Source organism: Mastigoproctus giganteus, chromosome 5 (genome assembly GCF_048544385.1).
Source record: "Mastigoproctus giganteus isolate SK-2022 chromosome 5, ASM4854438v1, whole genome shotgun sequence".
Lineage (NCBI taxonomy): Eukaryota > Metazoa > Arthropoda > Arachnida > Uropygi > Thelyphonidae > Mastigoproctus > Mastigoproctus giganteus.
In genome coordinates this window covers 47,818,638-47,840,881 of record NC_143579.1, presented here as the reverse complement: position 1 = coordinate 47,840,881, position 22,244 = coordinate 47,818,638, and the positions used below count along the sequence as shown (strand labels likewise).

At 38.5% G+C, this 22,244-nt stretch overlaps 1 protein-coding gene across 1 annotated transcript in view; it reads right to left on the bottom strand.

Moving 5' to 3' along the window:
- Positions 1-21,375, bottom strand: part of PolrMT (mitochondrial RNA polymerase) — a 395,821-nt gene extending 374,446 nt beyond the window's left edge. The window contains exons 1-2 of the mRNA XM_090374544.1: positions 21,155-21,375; positions 8,721-8,858 (exon numbers count right to left, since the gene is read on the bottom strand). Of these exons, the coding sequence (XP_090230670.1) occupies positions 8,721-8,858; positions 21,155-21,281 (265 nt within the window). The 5' untranslated portion in view covers positions 21,282-21,375. The remainder of the gene's footprint in view (positions 1-8,720; positions 8,859-21,154) is intronic.
- Positions 21,376-22,244: the final 869 nt, after the last annotated feature.

Here is a 22,244-nt window from a genome sequence, read left to right as displayed (position 1 = left end):
TTATTACCACCATAATAGCTTCAGAACTAATCAAGCCGGCACCAAACTTACACAACACGTGCACTCTCACAACCACAATCCCCTAATCGATTCGGCCATTGCAATTATTAAATTAGGATCTAGTTACAAAATCTTCCAACAAGAGGCACTTGTTATAGAATGGTGTCGCCATAACACTAAATTTAACGTTTTAAACACGAAACTTCCAACCAACCTTTCACCGGTCTGGAACCTTATGCACGTAAAGTTCCCACGTCTTGAAATGCATTATGGAAACATAGGAATTCTTTAAATACATAATTCTTTTCTGCTATCATTGCCAACCAAAGATGTTTTTCACGAAAGTCGCTCGTTGTGACTATTGGCTTCACCTTGTTCTCATATTAATATTTTATAAATGACAACCATGGACGAGGTAGTGCACCTCTTCCTTGAGCAAATTTTAATTACAGGTTTTTAACAATTCCATCTTTATTTATTTTAACTTATTTTAAACTTCATTTCCACTTCAATACCATGTAACTAAGCAGATCAATTGAGGTGAGTACAGTCAATTAAGCTCTTATTGTATTATTATTATTATTAAGACAATACACAATGTTAAAGCATGGTGTCATGGCTGAACAATTACACTTGCATGGAGATCACACTTTCAAAAGAAATATGGCTACCATACTTGCCAGATTGTTGTGAGGCTACATCAAAGACAATGCCTACGACAATAAACCTCATACTCTGGAAGAGCAGAAAAGCAACATATTCAACATCAGATCAAACGTGTTACATGCAATTTTCTCAAATATGCTTTGCTGAAAATGATCACCATCGTGGTCATTTTCAATGTTTCTTCTGATAAATTAAGTAACATCAGAAAATAAACATTGCCACTTTTAAATTTCACATCTCTAGCACTCTTACTCAAAGTTATTCACATTGTCATGGGTTCTCATTTAAACTGATCACCCTATACAACAAACTTATCTGTGAAAAGGTCTAAATCCCCCAGAAACTTCTTAATGCATTTCAAAAATATATATGTCCTCAGTTTCAGTCTCAATGATATCGATTTCTATGTAAATTCTGCCAGACCCATTTACTGTTTCTTGACAGAATCTCAATTATTGGATGAGTCAACTATCACTCATCTCGTGTTGTGATTATTCACCCTATGATTCCTTTTGCTTTAAAAGTGGTACTTGTGCATATGTCTACTCTGATACTTCTTGTCAGAGACAGAATTCCTAATCTCCTCTTCTTGACTACCCCTGCATTAAAATCCCTTTACCCTATTCTGTCAAATTTATCTGTTACCTTTTAGTTCTCTGAAATCTACAAATCATTTAGAACTTTGACTGACTTTATTTGAAATGCAACTTTTTCCAATCTAACTTTACTAACAGTGAAGCCATTGTCTTTGGAGATTTGAATGTTCATAGTTCCAGTTTGCTTCAATTTTTTAATTACAGGTATCAGGCTGCTAGAGATGCTCAGGCTTTTGCTATTACTAATGACCTCACACAACTTAATTTGAATTTATGTCCCCTTAGGGGCTATTGTACAAATTGGAGCAGAATGGTATTAAGGGTAAGTTGCTACAATGGATAAAAGGATGGTTGAGTGGGAGAAGACATTAATGGGTGCTGCTCTTCGTGGACTAATGTTATTAGTGGAGTCCCACAGGGTTCAGTGTTGGGTCCACTGTTGTTTTGTATATTTATCAATGATATTGATGAAGGTATATCAGGCTTAGTGTCGAAGTTTGCAGATGATACAAAGGTTGGCAGGGTTGTTAATGACAGTAATGGCAGTGTGCTACTGCAACAGGATCTAGATAATTTGGGCAGATGGGCTAAGAAGTGCAACCTTGACAAATGCAAAGTACTGCATATGGGTAGAAGTAACCCCAGAGAAACGTACCAACTGTGTGGTACTACACTTAAGGTGGTAGAAAATGAAAAAGACCTGGAAGTAATTGTGCAATCAGATACGAAGTTTTCTGAGCAATGCAGACAGGCTGCCAGGGCAGGTCATGGGGTTTTGTCAATGATATATAGGAATTTTGCTAGCAGGGAAAAGGAGGTGATTGTCCCTCTGTATAAGGCAATGGTCAGGCCACGCCTTGAGTACTCTGTACAGATCTGGAGGCCTCATTTTAGGAAGGATGTAGATTTGCTTGAGCGTGTACAGAGAAGGGCATGAGATTGGTGAGGGGAATGAAGGGATCCTCTTACCAAGAGAGGCTTAAGTTCTGCAAATTGCAGTGGCTGGAGACTAGGCACCTGCGCAGTGATCTGATTGAGGTGTATAAGGCCTTGAATGGGTTGAGCATGCTGAATTCTGATGGGATCCTTCCACTTTCAATTCAAATTAAGAAAAGACAGATGTAGAATAGCTGTGCGGAAATTTGCCTTTAGCCAGCGGGTGGTTAATTGCTGGAACAAACTTCCATCTGTCATGGAAGTTGATAGGTTAAATAAATTTAAGGAGGAACTGGACAGGCATTTGGAGGGAATAGTATGATTTTTTTTTTTTTTGGATGATTCTGCATAAGCTCATACACTTGCTTTCTTGCATCACATGCCACTACCACCACCATCAAGCTTGTTATCACCAACAAACCACCTTAAAAGTGCATAGTCAATGTTAATGGTCTTTCAATCACTTCAGATCACAACTTGGTGATGGTCTCTTCTTCAATGGAACCTCACTCTCACATGGTCATTCTCAGCCTCATGTCATTTGGCATTACAGGAACGTGAAATGACATCAGCTGCATGATTTCTATTCTTCTTTTCCTTGGTTGAACTGCTGTTGTAAATCTTCCAATCCAAATGTTTGCTGAGATTTTGTCAGTGAAATTATTCTTGTAGGAATGAAATCCTTTATTCTACATTCCACCCTAAAATCTCATCCTTTATCTAAACATTGGTTTTCCAATGAATTTGCTAAGGCTGTTCAAGATAAGAACACAGCTTATTGCAACTTGCTTGTATCCAAATCTCCAGCTTCTTTTTATGTCTATATAGAAGCTTGCAACAATTGTGAAACAACTATTAATCAATCCAAATTCAAGTTCCCCTTGGGCGGGAGTAGAAAGCTTGCTTCTTGTCCAAATGGTAGTCAAGCTTCTGGTCAAAATTGGCTGAAACTTCTGTCAATCCATATTTCCACTTCTGTTACATTCTACTGGTCTGTTGCATTCTCATCTAAAGATAAAGCTGGTGTATTAGCATCCTACTTTTCCCCCCCTCTAACTTGTGTATTAATAATTTTGGTAAATCACCTCCTCCCAATACATCTAACTCAATACCTCCTGTGGTCTTTTTCATCAAAAGAACATTAAAAGAATCTGTGTTGCTTTTTACACTTTCTTATTCCACTGGTGTTTTTTCTTCTGTATGAAAATTTGCACCCGTATGCAACCAATTCCTAAAAAAGAGCAACAAATCCCTGACCTAATTCCTTTCTACCTAGTGTGAATACATAATGGCTTCAATGATAAATGTTTTCAAAGAAATTCATATTTCCACTGTACTTGCTTTCTTATATACAGGGTCATCGAAAAAGGTGTCCATGATTTCACTTTTAATTATCTTCAGAAATATTTCATCTTTTCCTGTGATTGTAGCAGCAAACAGTGTGGTAACATACTAAGTTTTCTTGACACCTCAACAATGACCTTGGCTGTGCCGTGAGTGTGTGCAGAATGACTCCAACGTGCACCGCCTCAGTCAGCGTCAGTAAGATGGCTGCACAACAGAAAGTGCAGTGTATTGTGGTACGCTGCATTCCAATAGACGTATGTCGGTATTGACATTGCACTGTGACAGATTTAAATTCGGCATACAACACACACTGCACTTTCTGTTGCACAACCATCTTACTGACAATGACTGAGGCGGTGCATGCAGGAGTCATTCTGCACACACTCATGGTGCAGCCAAGGTCATTGAGGTATCAAATGAAATTTAGTGAGTTTTTTTTCGACGACCTTGTATTTCATTCAAATTAGCATTAGCAGGACACACGATGCAAGAAAGCAGGCTTATATAGTATCAGCCAAAAAAAACACAGATCCTTCTTATTTTACCCATCCACTCGCTCCAAATATTTGTCTAGTTCTGCTTTCAATCTGTTTAAGCAATCAACTTCTACAATGATAGATGGAAGTTTGTACCAGCAATCAACTACCCGCTGGCTAAAGGCAAACTTCCGCACATCTATCCTACAACTCCCTTTCCTCAATTTGAATTTATGCCCTCTCAGGTGATTATTCTGAGCAAGAGGAAGAATCCCATCACTGAGCATGCTCAAACCATTCAAGGCATTATACACCTCAATCAGATCACCTCGCAGGTGCCTAGTCTCCAGACACTGTAATTTACGAAATTTAAGCCTTTCTTCGTAAGAGCAACCCTTTGTTCCCTTCACTAATCTTGTTGCCTCTCTCTGTACTCGTTCCAACAGCTCTACATCCTTCTTAAAATGAGGCCTAAAGACCTGCATACAGTACCCAAGGTGTGGCCTGACCATTCTCTTATACAAGAGGATAATCACCTCCTTATCCCTGCTAGAAAAATTCCTGTATATCATTGACAGGATACCATGAGCTACTCTTGCAGACCATCTGCACTGCTCAGAAAACTTTCTATCTGCCTGCACAATTACACTCAGGTCCTTTTCACTCTCTACCACTGTCAGTGTAGTACCACACAGTTGATATGTTACTCTGGGGTTACTGCAACCCACATGCAGTACTTTACATAGTGTCAATGTTAAACTTCAGTTGCCACCTCTCAGCCCATCGGCTTAACTTTTCTAGATCCTGTTTCAGTAGTGTACTGTTATTAATGTCATTAACAACCCTGCTGACCTTCGTATCATCTGCAAACTTAGACATTAAGCCTGATATACCATCATCAATATCATTAACGAATACAGAAAACAACATTGGACCCAACACTGAACCCTGGGGGAATCCACTAATAACATTAGTCCACGAAGAGCAGTGTCCATTGATTAACACTCTGTCTTCTCCCACTCAACCATCCCTTTAACCATAGCAGCAATTTGCCTCCAATGCCACACTGCTACAATTTGTTAAGCAGTCTTCCATGTGCAACAGTATCAAAAGCCTTTCTAAGATCCAAATATATGATATCAAAGCTATTCTTTGAATCCAGTTCCTTTGTGACTAAATCATAGTATCCAAACAAGACTTCCCCTTAACAAACCCATGCTGTGTCCAAGCTATAACTGAAGTCTTGTCTAGATGATCCTTCAATGCTTCTTTAACCAGCGCCTACATTAATTTCCCTGGAAGAGAAGTTAAACTAACAGGTCTGTAATTACCTGTGTCTTCTCTCGATCCTCCTTTGAGGATTGTAATCACATTTGTACATCTCCAGTCCATGGGTACCTCCCCTGAGTCCAAGGAAGCTCTCATAATTATGGCTAAGGGTTTTCTTACTTCCTTTGCTGCCTCCTTTAATATAACTGGATAGATTCCATCCGCCCCAGGTATCTTTCTTATGTTTATCTTCAACAATTTCTCCTCCATTTACTCTCAGTTATTACCAATCTGATTCATCCAATCAAAGTAGACCAATCTGATTCATCCCCTTCCTTCTAGAGTTTAATTAAGTAAAGAACTCTTTGCTGTTTTTCTTAGCATCCTTTGCCAAAGATTTCTCGTAATCTGCCTTTGCCTGCCTAACCTCCTTTGTGACTTGGTTAGAGACCAGTTTATATCTATCATAGACTTCTGCGTCACCTGTTAATTTAAATGTATCCCATGCACTTTTTTTTCTCTGCCACATGTCTAATTAGTTCATCTGACATCCATTTAGGCCTAAATCTTGAGCAATATTCCTTAGTTGGTATGAAAAGCCTAGTAGCTTCCAAGATTAATTCTTTGAATGCTTCCCACTTTGAATTTGCTGTTGGTAACATCATCAGTCAGTCCCACCATATAGAATTTAAATACTGTCTCAGACCACCATAGTCACCTTTACGAAAGCAAAAACCCTTCCCTTTACCCCTGATGGTAGTTACCTCTTTTAGTAAATCCCACTTCAGCACACTGTGATCATTGCCACCTAGTGGTTCCTTTATCTTCAGATTTTTAATGCATGAAGAATCACTACTGATAATCAGATCAAGAGTACTGCTCCCTCTAGTTGCCTCCCGAACATGCTGCTATAGAAAAGAAGTATCCAATAAATCCACAAAAGCCTTGCTACTGTGCGAGTGAACAACCCACAAATTCCGGTCAATCTCTGGGAAATTAAAATCCCCCATTATAAGACACTCTGATTTACTGGCCCACTATTTCTCTGCACAATTGCTCATTATTTTATTAATTTTTTTTTTTTTATGAAAACCCCAAACACGAGAGGTATTAGAACCTACAGTACTTAGTACCGTTCTTGGGTTTAAGTCATCAGATTCATTAGGCCTATAACACACACCTACAATTGATTGATTAAGTACATGAACCTTGGACTTAAAAATCCCATTGCACTTCTGGCATAATTGCTTCAACTCTTTCCAAAAAAAAATAGAAAAATCCATGTACCACCAATTCTTAAACTATATCAAAACCTTTCATCGGATAAATGATTGCCAATATGGATTCCATGAGTGTCAATTCACTGGTGTTATTTTGGCTTATGGTACTCAACTTTGGACAAATTCAATGAAAAAGCTTAGTGAAACCCAAGAGCAGTTGCTCTTGACATTTACAAGACTTTATATCAAGTTTGGTAAAAATGCCTTCTAAACAAGCATCCATCTTTTGGAGTTTTTTTTTTTCACTCCTTGTGGGTGATGGTTGATATACTCTCTCTTTTTAAGTATAATTAGCATTAGCATTAGCATTAGTAGAGGCATTTGATGCAAGAAAGCAAGCTTATGCAGCATCAGCCAAAAAAAAAAAAAAAAAAAAAACCATAAATAAATAAAAATAACCACTTCCACTTCACCCCTCTGTTCGTTCGAAATACCTGTCCAGCTGAGCCTTAAAACTTATTTAGGCTATCAACTTCCACGACATGGGATGGAAGTCTGTTCCACCCACCAACCACCCGCTGGCTAAAGGCAAATTTCCGCACATCTATCCTACATCTGTCTTTCCTCAATTTGAATTTATGCCCTCTCAGGTGATTTTTCTGAGCTAGAGGAAGAATCCCATCAGCATTGAGCATGCTCAAACCATTCAAGGCTTTGTACACCTCTATCAGATCACCCCGCTGGTGCCTAGTTTCCAGACACTGTAATTTGCAAAACTTAAGCCTTTCTTCGTAAGAGAACCCCTTTGTCCCATTCACCAATCTAGTTGCCCTTCTCTGTACTCGTTCCAGCAGCTCTACATCCTTCCTGAAATGAGGCCTCCAGGCCTGTATACAGTACTCTAGGTGTGGCCTGACCATTGCCTTATACAAGGGAATAATCACCTCCTTATCCCTGCTAGAAAAATTCCTATATATCATTGACAATACACCATGAGCTACTCTTGCAGCTCGTCTGCACTGCTCAGAGAACTTCATATCTGCCTGCACCACCACCCCCAGGTCCCTTTCATTCTCTACCACTATTAGTGTAGTACCACAGAGTTGATACGTTGCTCTGGGGTTGCTGTTTCCCATATGTAGTACTTTACATTTGTCAATGTTAAACTTCATTTGCCACCTCGAAGCCCATCTGCTCAACCTTTCCAAATCCTGTTGCAGCAGCATAGTGTCAGTAGTGTCCTTGACAACCCTGCCAACCTTCGTATCGTCTGCAAACTTGGACATTAAGCCTGATATACCATCATCAATATCATTTATAAATACAGAAAACAATAAAGGCCCCAATACTGAACCCTGAGGGACTCCACTAATAACATTAGTCCACGATGAGCAGTGTCCATTGATTACCACTCTCTGTCTTCTCCCCCTCAACCACCCCTTTATCCATAGCAGCAACTTGCCTCCAATGCCACACTGCTCCAATTTGTGCAGCAGTCTTCCATGTGCAACAGTATCAAAAGCCTTTCTAAGATCCAAGTATATAATATCAAAGTTATTCCCTGCATCCAGTTCTTTTGTGACTGCATCATAGTATCCAATCAAATTGGTCAGGCAAGACTTCCCCTTAACAAAACCATGCTGTGTCCTAGCTATAACTGAAGTCTTGTCTAGATGATCCTGCAGTGCTTCTTTCACCAGTGCCTCCATTAATTTTCCGGGAACAGAAGTTAAACTCACAGGTCTATAATTACTTGTGTCAGCCTTTGATCCCCCTTTGTGAATTGGGGTCACATTTGCACATCTCCAGTCAACAGGTACCTCCCCTGAGTCCAATGAAGCTCTCATAATTATGGCTAAGGGTTTGCTTACCTCCTTTGCTGCCTCCTTTAATATAACTGAATATTAAACTTTGAAATTTATAATAAATTTTAAATCTTATGTTTTGGGCTCTACTTCAAGCAAATTCCATTGCAAATCATTTGTTTTGAAGCATAAAAAGTAATATTTTTAATTGCATTATTTTAAAAAAGTAATTTTTAAATTATTTCTTCTTATTCATTATGCTATGACATTTTCAAATATCCCAAGGGGGTACCTGTACTCTCCAACTGATAATCACAAATCGGAACAAAAAAAAAATGTATACTACACTGAATAAAAGCATTGATATTACAAATGTGGGAGAGAGAGTAGAATCAAAAAAAGTACCTTTTAGAAGTTCTTCAAAATGTTTTTCTTTGTTTTTTTTCTTTGCTTTTTTTTTCTTTGGTTTGGTCAGGTGTAATACTGGCTTTGTAATTGTTGACTGTGAACATGCATTAATCTTAAAATTTGTGAAAAGTTCACCTGTAAGAACAAATACATATGTAATTATTACAAATGTATTACAAATAGATATGTAATACATATATATATATATTTTTTTTTTAAATAAACACAGGGGTACAGACACATCTATATACCTATATATACAATGCTTTTTTTGTAAGAAAATAGGTGCCGGTACTCATTCTTTGCCATTAAGAAAATTTTAAAATTAAAAGGATATGAAAAGTACTTTAAAATTTTTTTTTTCTACTTTAGAAGTAATGTTTTTAGAATAACAGCAACAGATTAAGTATATTAACAGTTCATTAAGCATAAATTTATTATTCATATATAAAAAAATAAGTAAAATGTGAGTAAATTAAGTAAAAAATAATAACATGTAAAAATAATTTCATAATAAAGTTTTTGTAGAATATTCCAAATTTTTATTAAGTTCTCATTCGACACCCAAGCCAGAGGTCACCAACCTTTTTTGAGTTAAGAGCCATTTTTGATCTAATTTTAAAAAAAAGGGAGAATCTGAAGAGCCACACCTCAGCTCAAGCTGGGAGGAGGGGGGGGGGGGGGAGCCAAGAGTTTTTTCAAGAAATGGAATAGAGTGGGAAGGTGTTTATTAAAAAATTATATATTTTGAAATATTATTTATTAATACTGAAAAAACGTAACAAACGTCCAATTCGGTACAAATTAATGACTTTTGCTGAGGAACCTCTTTACCATTAGCATTAGTAGAGGCATTTGATGCAAGAAAGCAAGCTTATGCAGCATCAGCCAAAAAAAAATAAAATAATAAAATAAAGAAATAAAAAATAACCACTTCCACTTCACCCCTCTGTTCGTTCGAAATACCTGTCCAGCTGAGCCTTAAACTTATTTAGGCTATCAACTTCCACGACAAGGGATGGAAGTCTATTCCACCAACCAACCACCCGCTGGCTAAAGGCAAATTTCCGCACGTCTATCCTACATCTGTCTTTCCTCAATTTGAATTTATGCCCTCTCAGGTGATTATTCTGAGCAAGAGGAAGAATCCCATCAGCACTGAGCATGCTCAAACTATTCAAGGCTTTATATACCTCTATCAGATCACCTCGCTGGTGCCTAGTCTCCAGACACTGTAATTTGCAAAACTTAAGCCTTTCTTCGTAAGAGCAACCCTTTGTTCCATTCACTAATCTTGTTGCCCTTCTCTGTACTCGTTCCAGCAGCTCTACATCCTTCTTGAAATGAGGCCTCCAGTCCTGTATACAGTGCTCTGGTGTGGTCTGACCATTGCCTTATACAAGGGAATAATCACCTCCTTATCCCTGCTAGAAAAATTCCTATATATCATTGACAATACACCATGAGCTACTCTTGCAGCCCGTCTGCACTGCTCAGAGAACTTCATATCTGCCTGCACAACCACCCCCAGGTCCCTTTCATTCTCTACCACTGTCAGTGTAGTACCACAGAATTGATATGTTGCTCTGGGGTTGCTGTTTCCCATATGTAGTACTTTACATTTGTCAATGTTAAACTTCATTTGCCACCTCTCAGCCCATCTGCTCAACCTTTCCAGATCCTGTTGCAGCAGCATAGTGTCAGTAGTGTCCTTCACAACCCTGCCAACCTTCGTAAACTTGGACATTAAGCTTGATATACCGTCTGCAAACTTGGACATTAAGCTTGATATACCATCATCAATATGATTTATAAATACAGAAAACAATAATGGACCCAATACTGAACCCTGAGGGACTCCACTAATAACATTAGTCCACGATGAGCAGTGTCCATTGATTACCACTCTCTGTCTTCTCCCCCTCAACCATCCCTTTATCCATAGCAGCAATTTGCCTCCAATGCCACACTGCTCCAATTTGTGCAGCAGTCTTCCATGTGCAACAGTATCAAAAGCTTTTCTAAGATTCAAATATATTATGTCAAAGTTATTCCCTGCATCCAGTTCTTTTGTGACTGCATCATGGTATCCAATCAAATTGGTCAGGCAAGACTTCTCCTTAACAAAACCATGCTGTGTCCGAACTATAACTGAAGACTTGTTCAGATGATCCTGCAGTGCTTCTTTAACCAGTGCCTCCATTAATTTTCCTGGAACAGAAGTTAAACTAACAGGTCAATAATTACTTGTGTCGCCCTTTGATCCTCCTTTGTGAATTGGGGTTGCATTTGCACACCTCCAGTCCATGGGTACCTCCCCTGAGTCCAAGGAAGCTCTCATAATTATGGCTAAGGGTTTGCTTACTTCCTTTGCTGCCTCCTTTAATATAAGTAGATAGATCCCATCCACCCCAGGTGCCTTTCCTGTGCTTATCTTCAACAATTTCTCCTCCACTTTACTCTCAGTTATTACAAGATTCTCTAGCTTACTGCCAGAGTTGAATACACCTCTGGCAGGTGGTAGATGACTTTCATCAACCGGTGAAATACCACCACTTTGCTTACTGGAGGCTTGAAGTGGTGAAACCCATGTTTAGTCTCTAGAGCAAAGTTTCCGGCATCCCCCCTCCCCCCATACTTTTCCTTCAACCTACGCACGGTACTAAGTACTATAGGTTTTGATACCTTTCGTGTTTGGGGTTTTTCATAAAAAAAAAAAAAAAAATCCCCTCGCTGAATAACTCCTCATGTGTGAATGTGGATGCAAAATATTCATTTAGTTTGTTAGCTACCTGAGCAGGATCATCAATAGTTGACACATCGATATCAAGTGGACCAATCTGATTCATCTCCTTCCTTCTAGAGTTTACATAAGTAAAGAACTCTTTTATGTTTTTCTTTGCATCCCCTGCCAAAGGTTTCTCGTAATCTGGCTTCGCCTGCCTAACCTCCTTTGTAACTTGGTTACAGATCAACTTGTATCTATCATAGGCTTCTGTGTCACGTGTTAATTTGTATGTATCCCATGCATTTTTCTTCTCTGCCATATGACTCATTAGTTCATCTGACATCCATTTAGGCCTAAACCTTGAACAATATTTCTTAGTTGGTATGTAAAGCCTAGTAGCTTCCAAGATAACTTCTTTGAATGCTTCCCATTTTGAATTTGCTGTTGGTAACATCATCAGTTGGTCCCACTGTATAGAATTTAAATACTGACTCAGTCCATCGTAAGCAATAACCCTTCCCTTTACCCCTAATGGTAGTTACCTCTTTGAGTAAATCCCACTTCAGCACACTGTGATCACTGCCACCTAGTGGTTCATTTTTCTGCAGATTCTTAATGCATGAAGAATCACTACTGATAATCAAATCAAGAATATTACTCCCTCTAGTTGCCTCCTGAACATGCTGATGTAGAAAACAATCATCCAATAAAACCACAAAAGCCTCGCTAGTCTGTGAGTGACCAGCCCCCAAATTCCAGTCAATATCCAGGAAATTAAAATCCCCCATTATAGGACTCTCTGATTTACTGGCTCACTCTATTTCCCTGTACAGTTTCTTATTATACTCATCAGAGTCATTAGGCCTATAGCACACTCCTACTCTCAATGCTTATGTCACATCAAACTGACTCGACACTGCACTGTCCAGCGATGTCGACTGGCTTCACTTCCTCGGATTTTATGTATTTCTTAAGTAACAGCATAACCCCTCCTCCCTTCCTATCCTTTCTGTAGACATTGTACTCCCCAAATTCCAGTTCTGCATCCCTTATATCTGTGTGACACCACGTCTCTGAAATCCCAACAATATCTGCCTTTGATGTTTTGAGCAATACCTCAAATTCATCAAATTTATTTACTAAACTCCTAGCATTGGTGTACACGCAAATATACATGCACCTGTTCTTTTTCTTAGCTACCCTAACACAACTCATGTGTTTACTTGTACCCCAATGATTCCCAGCAGTCTCTGAAATATCCTGCATCTTATTTTCCAGGCTGCTGCTCATTCCAATAGAAGCAGTGCAAGAATCACTTTCACCTCTGCCAGTGGCTACTGTTAATCTATTAGTCCTTGTATCCCCCCAATCTAGCAGTTTTCCGACCCACCTAACACTGCCTCGATAGCATCAGCAAACATTCTTGCACCCTTTCTATTTAAGTGTATTCCATCCCTGTAGAAGCAGTCTCTCCTGTTAACAAGTACAGACCAGGCTGAAAAAAATTCTACCCCTTGAGCCTTGCACAATCTTTCCAGGGCCGAATTGATCGACAGGTCTCTCATCATATACTCCCTCCTATCGTGTCTGGGCACAATTGCAGACACTTTCAAATTCAACCCTAATTCATGGCTTTTTTTCAACAGTGACCTGTACTTGTTAAATAATTCCGCCCGTCTCCTACTCTTAATATCATTAGTGCCTACATGTACAACTATAACACCTTTTGTGCCCTTAAAAGATGATATCCGGTCTACAATGTCATCAACCTTCGCCCCTGGCAGACATACCCTGGTCCTGTTCCACCTATCCTTTTTACAAAGCATGTTTCCCGTTTCCCTGACAACAGAGTCACCAACAACTACTAGTTCCTTTGGGGCCAGCGCATTCTGCCTTGGGGGCTGCCGCTGTGTTGCGTGATGACCAAGTACAAGCTCTGGCATTGGTGTGGGCAGCTGAGAGCTTGATGGGTCCCTTACTTTTAATCCTTCGAGGGCATCCACCCTGTCCTTCAAGCTCTCATATAGGCCCATAACAACGCTGAGTTGTCGCCTGATTTCCTTACACTGTCCCGTCATCATATACTCCCTCCTATCATGTCTGGGCACAATTGCAGACACTTTCAAATTCAACCCTAATTCATGGCTTTTTTTCAACAGTGACCTGTACTTGTTAAATAATTCCGCCGGTCTCCTACTCTTAATATCATTAGTGCCTACATGTACAACTATAACACCTTTTGTGCCCTTAAAAGATGATATCCGGTCTACAATGTCATCAACCTTCGCCCCTGGCAGACATACCCTGGTCCTGTTCCACCTATCCTTTTTACAAAGCATGTTTCCCGTTTCCCTGACAACAGAGTCACCAACAACTACTAGTTCCTTTGGGGCCAGCGCATTCTGCCTTGGGGGCTGCCGCTGTGTTGCGTGATGACCAAGTACAAGCTCTGGCATTGGTGTGGGCAGCTGAGAGCTTGATGGGCCCCTTACTTTTAATCCTTCGAGGGCATCCACCCTGTCCTTCAAGCTCTCATATAGGCCCATAACAACGCTGAGTTGTCGCCTGATTTCCTTACACTGTCCCGTCATCATATACTCCCTCCTATCGTGTCTGGGCACAATTGCAGACACTTTCAAATTCAACCCTAATTCATGGCTTTTTTTCAACAGTGACCTGTACTTATTAAATAATTCTGCCGGTCTCCTACTCTTAATATCATTAGTGCCTACATGTACAACTATAACACCTTTTGTGCCCTTAAAAGATGATATCCGGTCTACAATGTCATCAACCTTCGCCCCTGGCAGACATACCCTGGTCCTGTTCCACCTATCCTTTTTACAAAGCATGTTTCCCGTTTCCCTGACAACAGAGTCACCAACTACTAGTTCCTTTGGGGCCAGCGCATTCTGCCTTGGGGGCTTCCGCTGTGTTGCGTGATGACCAAGTACAAGCTCTGGCATTGGTGTGGGCAGCTGAGAGCTTGATGGGCCCCTTACTTTTAATCCTTCGAGGGCATCCACCCTGTCCTTCAAGCTCTCATATAGGCCCATAACAACGCTGAGTTGTCGCCTGATTTCCTTACACTCCTTGCATCGTGCACACACAAAGACATCCCCCATGGTAGTATCATGTCCCGTACCCAACTGTCCACAAACATCAAGCAAGTAGTGCATTTTAAAAGGCTGTGAATCAGAGGGCAACTGCCCCCCTCAGTTCTCCCCTGAGCCACAGCACTCCCATTAGCTTGAGCCTTTTGCTTTGCTGCTCTGGTCTGAGTCATGATTTCGATTTAATTTCAATAAAATTTCAATTTCAGTACAAAATTAAAACCCTAAACTTGTATCTCAACACAGTTATAACGCTATATTTATGTTTCAGTATCGAGTGTTATCTACGAAATCCCTTTATATAATTTCCGTATCAAGTTAAGTATTAATTATTTATTAAGTATTAATTAATTATTTCTTGAGCAAGTGTCTCTCAACATCATGCGAGTATGTCGTAATTAAACATGCTCGCATTGTTCACACAACGGTTTCTTGATTTATTTTTAATATTGTTCATGTTCAAAAATATTTGCTCGCAGAAATACGTCGAACCAAAAATTTTTAAATTTATATATGGGTCCGGTAAGCTACACCACGCATCGAACACAATTCGGTCTGCATCTTTCGCATTTTAAACTCATCTTTCGCCATCCATTTGTGTAGAATTGCAAGGGCAGCCTCTCATCTCTCCAAATCCTCAATTTCAGTTTTAAGGCATTTTAGTCTTGCCTCTACATGTCCTTGAATTTTAAGTCCTTTAACTCCATTTCAAATTGTGCTTCATGTGAGCTGTAAAGTTAAAGAATCGCAGTTATGTGTTAAAAGAGCTGCATGCAGCTTGCGAGCCGCAGGTTGCCGACCCCTGTCCTATGCCTACTTCTTTTCTTCCTCTTTGTGTGTCGGTTGCTGAATGACGTTTCCAAAGCAGCCACGAATCGACATATTTTGCTGGATCGAAGCGGGTCAGCGGTGGGCCTACAATTTTAAGAAACTGTATTTGTCATCAACGAAGTGCTGGTTGGGCTGGCGATAAGATTCATTTGTGAAAATCCTCGTTCACATTCACTCGATGAAATTGGTATCGTACTCAGAGCGTTCATTAAATTCTTAAATTCTTCCAAAACCTTCTTATCAATTAGGTATCCCCAAAATCCACGAATTGCATCTCTTTCATTTAACTGTAACCTAATTGACAATTTTCTAATTTCACTTTCACCAAATGCCAACAATTCATGTTTAGAAGGATTAATACTTTCGTTGTCCTCATTTTCTGTCTCTTGTCATCAGTATTATCACTAATTCTTAAATTTGAATTTTTTCTTTTTCCTTTTTTTTTTTTTTTTTTGAAACTGTCCAAAATGTCGGTGTCATTCGGATATTCAGGTACTGTGCCATGTAAACAGAGATAGAGAAAATTTACGGAAAAATGTGGATAACGCACTTCCGCCAAACAACAGATGATTATTTGTCGGGGTAAAAGAAAATTACTTTTCTAATTCTCAAACGGAGAGCTTACAGTTGATTCACAAAGGTATCCAACCTACGGCCCGTGAGGAAAGTGAACTAAAATGGCATTTTAAATTTTGTTAATTATCAAAAAAGTTCTCATTGAATGTTTTGTTCAGTAAATGTAATTGTGTTTTGAATATTTTCAATTTTACTTTTACATACAAGATATGGAAAATGTAACACACTAAAGAAATCTAACTTTGAATTTTTTTGAATATGGCTCCTGTATGGGAAAAGTTTGGACACCACTGCAGTAATAGAAGATGAGCCATAGCCCATTGGGAATACACCTTGATCTGCTCACTCTTGACTAGCGCGACTCCTCCATATGTGGGAGAGGTGGTCGACTAGTTTTACCAGGTACCACTAATTGTAGAATGCGTTAGTTCTTAATTCGTGCAGCAGGACTAATTGCCTAATTAGTCCTGCTGCACGAATTAAGAACTAATTGCCTAATTAGTCCTGCTGCGCGAATTGCCTGAAGTAAATTGCCTAAGGCCAAAAATGCGAACCGAGTTAATTCTCTCCTAATCCGTTTGCTATACGAAAATTTTCTTCACTCAACGGAAGCTATTTTAAATGTAACTTCAAAGGGGAATTCAAAATAATGCGCTATAAAAGGACTTCGTTAAACAGAGACCCGACTGAGTAATTTAGAATTATAAAAATGGTTATACAGTTCTATATAGAAAATATCTTAACAAAAGACAGTAAAAAATGCAAATTTAGTTAAATAATTTTAACTTATTTGAACAGCAGGGAAAAGTTGAAAAAAATTTATGAAATATTACAAATTTCAAACTGCATCCAAATGTCACACGTCACTGTTAATAAAGGTGCCAGTATGCCGTACCATTGCGTACCATCCCAAAAAAAGCACTGTGTGTGTGTGTGTGTATATATATATATATATATATATATATATATATATACTATCATTGAATTATATTAAATAAAGTTAATTTTATTTTAATCTATTTTATTTTAATTTATTTTGATTTTGTTATCGTCTGGTAGTTCCTTTAACCCTCTTTTGGTGATATTTCACATCTTTCGGAACTGGTACCTCTCTGAGGGGTACCGCTAAATTAATAAATAATTGGCATTAGTCTAAATTTTGTATAGTTTTAATTTTAATTGGATTTAAAGTTCGAAATTATACAAGGGTTTATGGGCTACTATTTATATCTATTCTTTCTTTTCGTTCGATTGTTTATTTGGGTTATTTTTATGTTAATTTTCGCTCTACAGTTTTTGCCATACTACTGGCTTATGTTTTATTTTATTTAATTTAACATATTGGATATATATATATATATATATATATCACAGACTGTTATGGATAAGCTATTAATAATCAGCATTAATGCTGCTGCTACAAATGACAATTATATATATCACAGACTGTTATGGATAAGCTATTAATAATCAGCATTAATGCTGCTGCTACAAATGACAATTATATGCACATGATTTAACTGAGTTTCTTTATACTGGATCCTACATAATTAACTATGAATCTGATTTCTAAGAGAATGCAGATATATCATGGTTGTATTTCAAGCATTTTTAGCCTAATGGCGCTGACAAACAAATTTAGAGATTGTTAGCAGCTTCTTATTTGCATAGGTTTAAAAAAAGAAACTTAATCACTAATGTTACAGATAGGCTAAACTAAACAACTAAATCTAAAATTAATAATAATAACAAGAATTAACAGTAATCTATTCATTCATATGGCCATCTCTATGCTACTCATCAAGAGCTTTGAACAGACAGATAGCCAAACAATATGAGTGGCTTATGAACAGCCATTTCTGTTGTTCCGATAATAGTTTCATTAATTTATATATATATATTTTACACGCACACACACACACACAGTGATCACTGAATACCATGTTGGGATGCTGTTCACAGCACAGATACCAGCCACTATTCACCTAGGCATTGACTCCACTAGACGTTCCAAAGACATCCAGTGTCCATGATAGTTGAGTCCGTCACCTCACTTCCCATTCCAAAACATCCCACAGGCGTTCGATTGGATTGAGGTCAGGCAAATTTGGAGCCAATCAAGATGAGTAATATCTTCACTGTGTTCCCCGAACCACTCAATCATAGTACAGGCAGCACAATGACATGGTGCATTATTCTCTTGGAAGATCCTATTTCTGTCCAAGAAAAAATTAAATGTGGCAGGGGTGCACATGATCTCCTAAGAGTTGCCGGTAGACCTTACCAGTGATACATTGGTCCATATACACAGGGGTCCTAGTTCTTGCCAGAAAAACGCGCATCATATCAAGCAACCACCACTTGCCTGGATAGTCGGCACAGTACACGATGGATCCATGGACTCCTGTTGCTTGTGCCACACATGCAATCCATCGGCATGTTGCACCAGGTATTTGGACTCATCTGACAGTACACTCGTTTCCAGTCCTCCAGTGTCGAACTTGCATGTTGACACCACAGCATTTGCCGTCAACAATGATTAGCAGTGAGGAGAGAGTGTCTCTTGGGTCATCTGCTGTAAAAACCCCATACATCTGAGTGTGTGGCTCATCATCATCTTGGATATTGTTCTTGCATTCCCCATATTGTATTGTGATGTCAACTATCATACAGCCATGAGGCCAGCCATAAAACCTGTACAATTTTCTATACCCTCTGCTCACCATGAACATCTACCTTATGTAATCATTTACAGTTCTGTCAGCCAGAGGTGGTTGGACTCATTCAGTACCATTCTTTGTACGCCTTAACCACAGTGGAATGTGAGCAACCAAAAACATGTGCCATTTCTGATATGGAAATGCCTAATACACAAACTCCCACAATCATGGCCTTTTGAAGCTTCATGTTATCTTTACTGTGTCCCAAAACTGCTATTTTATCGCTTTGACTTGCTCAACTGGATGCAAATTATTACAGCTCTAGAATATGAAGCTGTTCAGCTTTTTATACTGCGAGCTATGCAACATAGTCCATTACAGATGGGTGGTCACAATTCAGTGATCACTGAGTATGTATATATACAGGTGTCCATAAAGTCCTGTTCCTATTTTAAAATTTAATTATGTTACAACCAGTGGTGAGCTGTAAATATATTAACAATAGGCTCACATTTTGCCAACTTTTTAGTCTTCTCTTTTTTTACAACTAGGGAAATATAATGGATACATTTTTTTCATGATAAAATTTTAATATTGCGAATAAAAAATAACATGAAATATTTCCCATATCACAAATAACATAAAAAACTATCACAAAACATTCATTACATAATAAACAAACTTGTAAAAAGGTACACAAAAATCAGAGATTACATGAAAAAAAAAATTATTACACAAATTATTACACTAGAGGGAGTAATATTCTTGATCTGATTATCAGTAATGATTCTTCATGCATTAAGAATCTGCAGATACAGGAACCACTAGGTGGCAGTGATCACAGTGTGCTGAAGTAGGATTTACTCAAAGAGGTAACTACCATCAGGGGTAAAGGGAAGGGTTTTTCCTTTCGTAAAGGCGAATACGGTGGTCTGAGACAGTATTTAAATTCTATACGTGGAACCAACTGATGATGTTACCAACAGCAAATTCAAATTGGGAAGCATTCAAAGAATTAATCTTGGAAGCTGCTAAGCTTTACATACCAACTAAGAAATATTGTTCAAGGTTTAGGCCCAAATGGATGTCAGATGAACTAATGAGACATATGGCAGAGAAAAAAAATGCATGGAATACATATAAATTAATGGGTGACATGGAAGCTTATGATAGATATAAAGTTGGTCTGTAACCAAATCACAAAGAAGATTAGGAAGACAAATGCAGATTATGAGATATCCTTGGCAAAGGATGCAAAGAAAAACAACAAAGAGTTCTTTACCTATGTAAACTCTAGAAGGAAAGGAATGAATTAGATTGGTCCACTGGATATTGATGGTTCAACTGTTGATGATCCTGCTCAGGTGGCTAACAAGCTAAATGAGCATTTTGCATGGGCTGTGTGTACTTCAAAACTGTAGTGTTAATGTTTTCTGCTGTTTTTTTTTTTTGGCTAAATTCAGAATAGGGTGCACACTCCAGGCTATTGGCAAGAAGAAAAGTAATAAGGCAGTGATTGATCAGTGGAGACTCCTCCCACTCACTGCTTTCCCCCTCTTCTCCTCGCCATACATTATAGGGAAAGGTCACGTGATGAACAAACAGGTAAAATCGGAATTAAAATGCAAAATTATCATTTGCTTTGTTTGCCATACTGTTGTTTAGTCATCACTGTGCTACTCTGCTGCCCTCAGTTATTTGTGCTCTGCTGCAAGTGTGACTGCGAGAATGTTGCATGGTTTGCAAACATTCTCGCTGAGGATGGATGTAGGCCTATGTCTTCCCTGGATGCAGTTTGTGAGGGTTTGGGGGAAAAGGCCCACACAAAAGTGGGGGTTGCCCCCATGAAAAAAAAACATTTCTGTTGACGTACATGAGCAATTCTCGTTGTTAATGCACGTGAAATCGTCTAGTAATGTAAGGGTGAGAAGTATCGGAGTTATATGGTATTAGTTTTTGGTAAATCGGGAAATGAGTTCTCGATTTAACAAAAACTAGCCCTTTCAATTGTAACCATATTTTTCATTTCAGGTTTGTCACGTGACCTTTCCATGTAACGTACGGCATGAAATGGGGGGAATGCGGCGCGTGGGAGGAGTCTTCACCGGTCAGTCACTGCCTTCTTCTCGCCGATAGACCGGAGTGCGAATCCTGTTCTGAAGTTTACCTCTTTTTATGGACAAACTGAGAGAGAGTAATTCTCTAACTTGTCTAATTTACAACACAGCCTGCATATATTTGTAGCAAGCAGCCCTCATTATTAGCTTAACCCGTACGTACGTTCGATGCACACTTGCGCAGCCAGGGTCACACCGGTCCCGAGTACAAAAATGTCACGTGCACAAACAAGATGAATCCTACAAGATATACAGTAGGTCCAAATCAAAGTATTTTTGCCAATCATCTTATTTCAGAGTAGCTGAAGGTGACTGCTGATGAGAACATAAGTTTGTGAACAGTGTTCTAAATCACACACAATGATTTTAAGCAAAGAATGAGTTACAGAAATGCATTTTGGGGTACCTGATACATTCAGCAGTTCCTCTCGTGGTGAAAACGTCTGCTTCCTAATTAATTGTGAATGTGAAATTCTATAATATTGCAACCGACATCTTGTAATTCCAAATATGTTACATAAGAAACTTCCCATGCTTAAACCCTCACATTAATTGAAATAAACTTTACTCATACAGAACTAAGCTACACGGAAAGCACATCAACACATGATATATCAACATACGCGCAGCACTCCATTTTTGACAAAACTTGGTGCCACCTACTGAATTACTTGAACAGTACTACAATGACTTCCTCATAGTGCACAAAACTTTTTAATTAATTCCTATTGATCAAACAGACCACGTTATCTGGGAACTATTGTATACAGGCCTTCATTATGAAGAAATTTTTTTTCTGTTTTTGTTAAGTTAGGCACAACTAAGACTTAAATGCAGTTTTCATTTCATATAGCAAAACATAAGAGTGGAGCAATATGGTTGCACAGCTTTAGTGCCATTACACGTCCAAATATTAACAATTTCAGATGGCTACTTTAGGTTAAACGCTTTTCATTTCATATACGACTGTGGCTTAAATATGAGTGACCTTAAATATCTTATAGACGAGAGAAGGGTGAAAAAAAAAAAAGAGTAATTTTCTTTAGAGTGAAGAAGTGGAGCTTAGAGCCCTCCCCCAAAAAGAAGAAAAAATCGGTGATGGGCGGCATAATCTAAAGTGCTTTAACCCGAGAACGGCAGAGATTCACAATAAAGGGAAAAGGAGGGTTACGTTCCAGGAAAGTTGGAATTTACATAAATGCCATTTTTTTAACTAAATAAATAGAAAGGATTAGCAACGTAAGTGATATGTATAACTGTTTAACGTAATAGTAATACAAAAACGTTCAAGACGAGATGGTGGATTTAGCAAATCTGGGACCTAGCCCCTGTACGTTTAGACTCAATTATTATCTGCCATCTTTTGATCAAGCGGTTCGTAATTTTGATACAAAAATTAAAAAACGACATCGTGATAAAAAAAAAAAAAGAACAATTTATTTCTAATTTTTTTTTTTTTTTTTTTTACTGCTCCTCCGAAATGAACTCAGCATTCG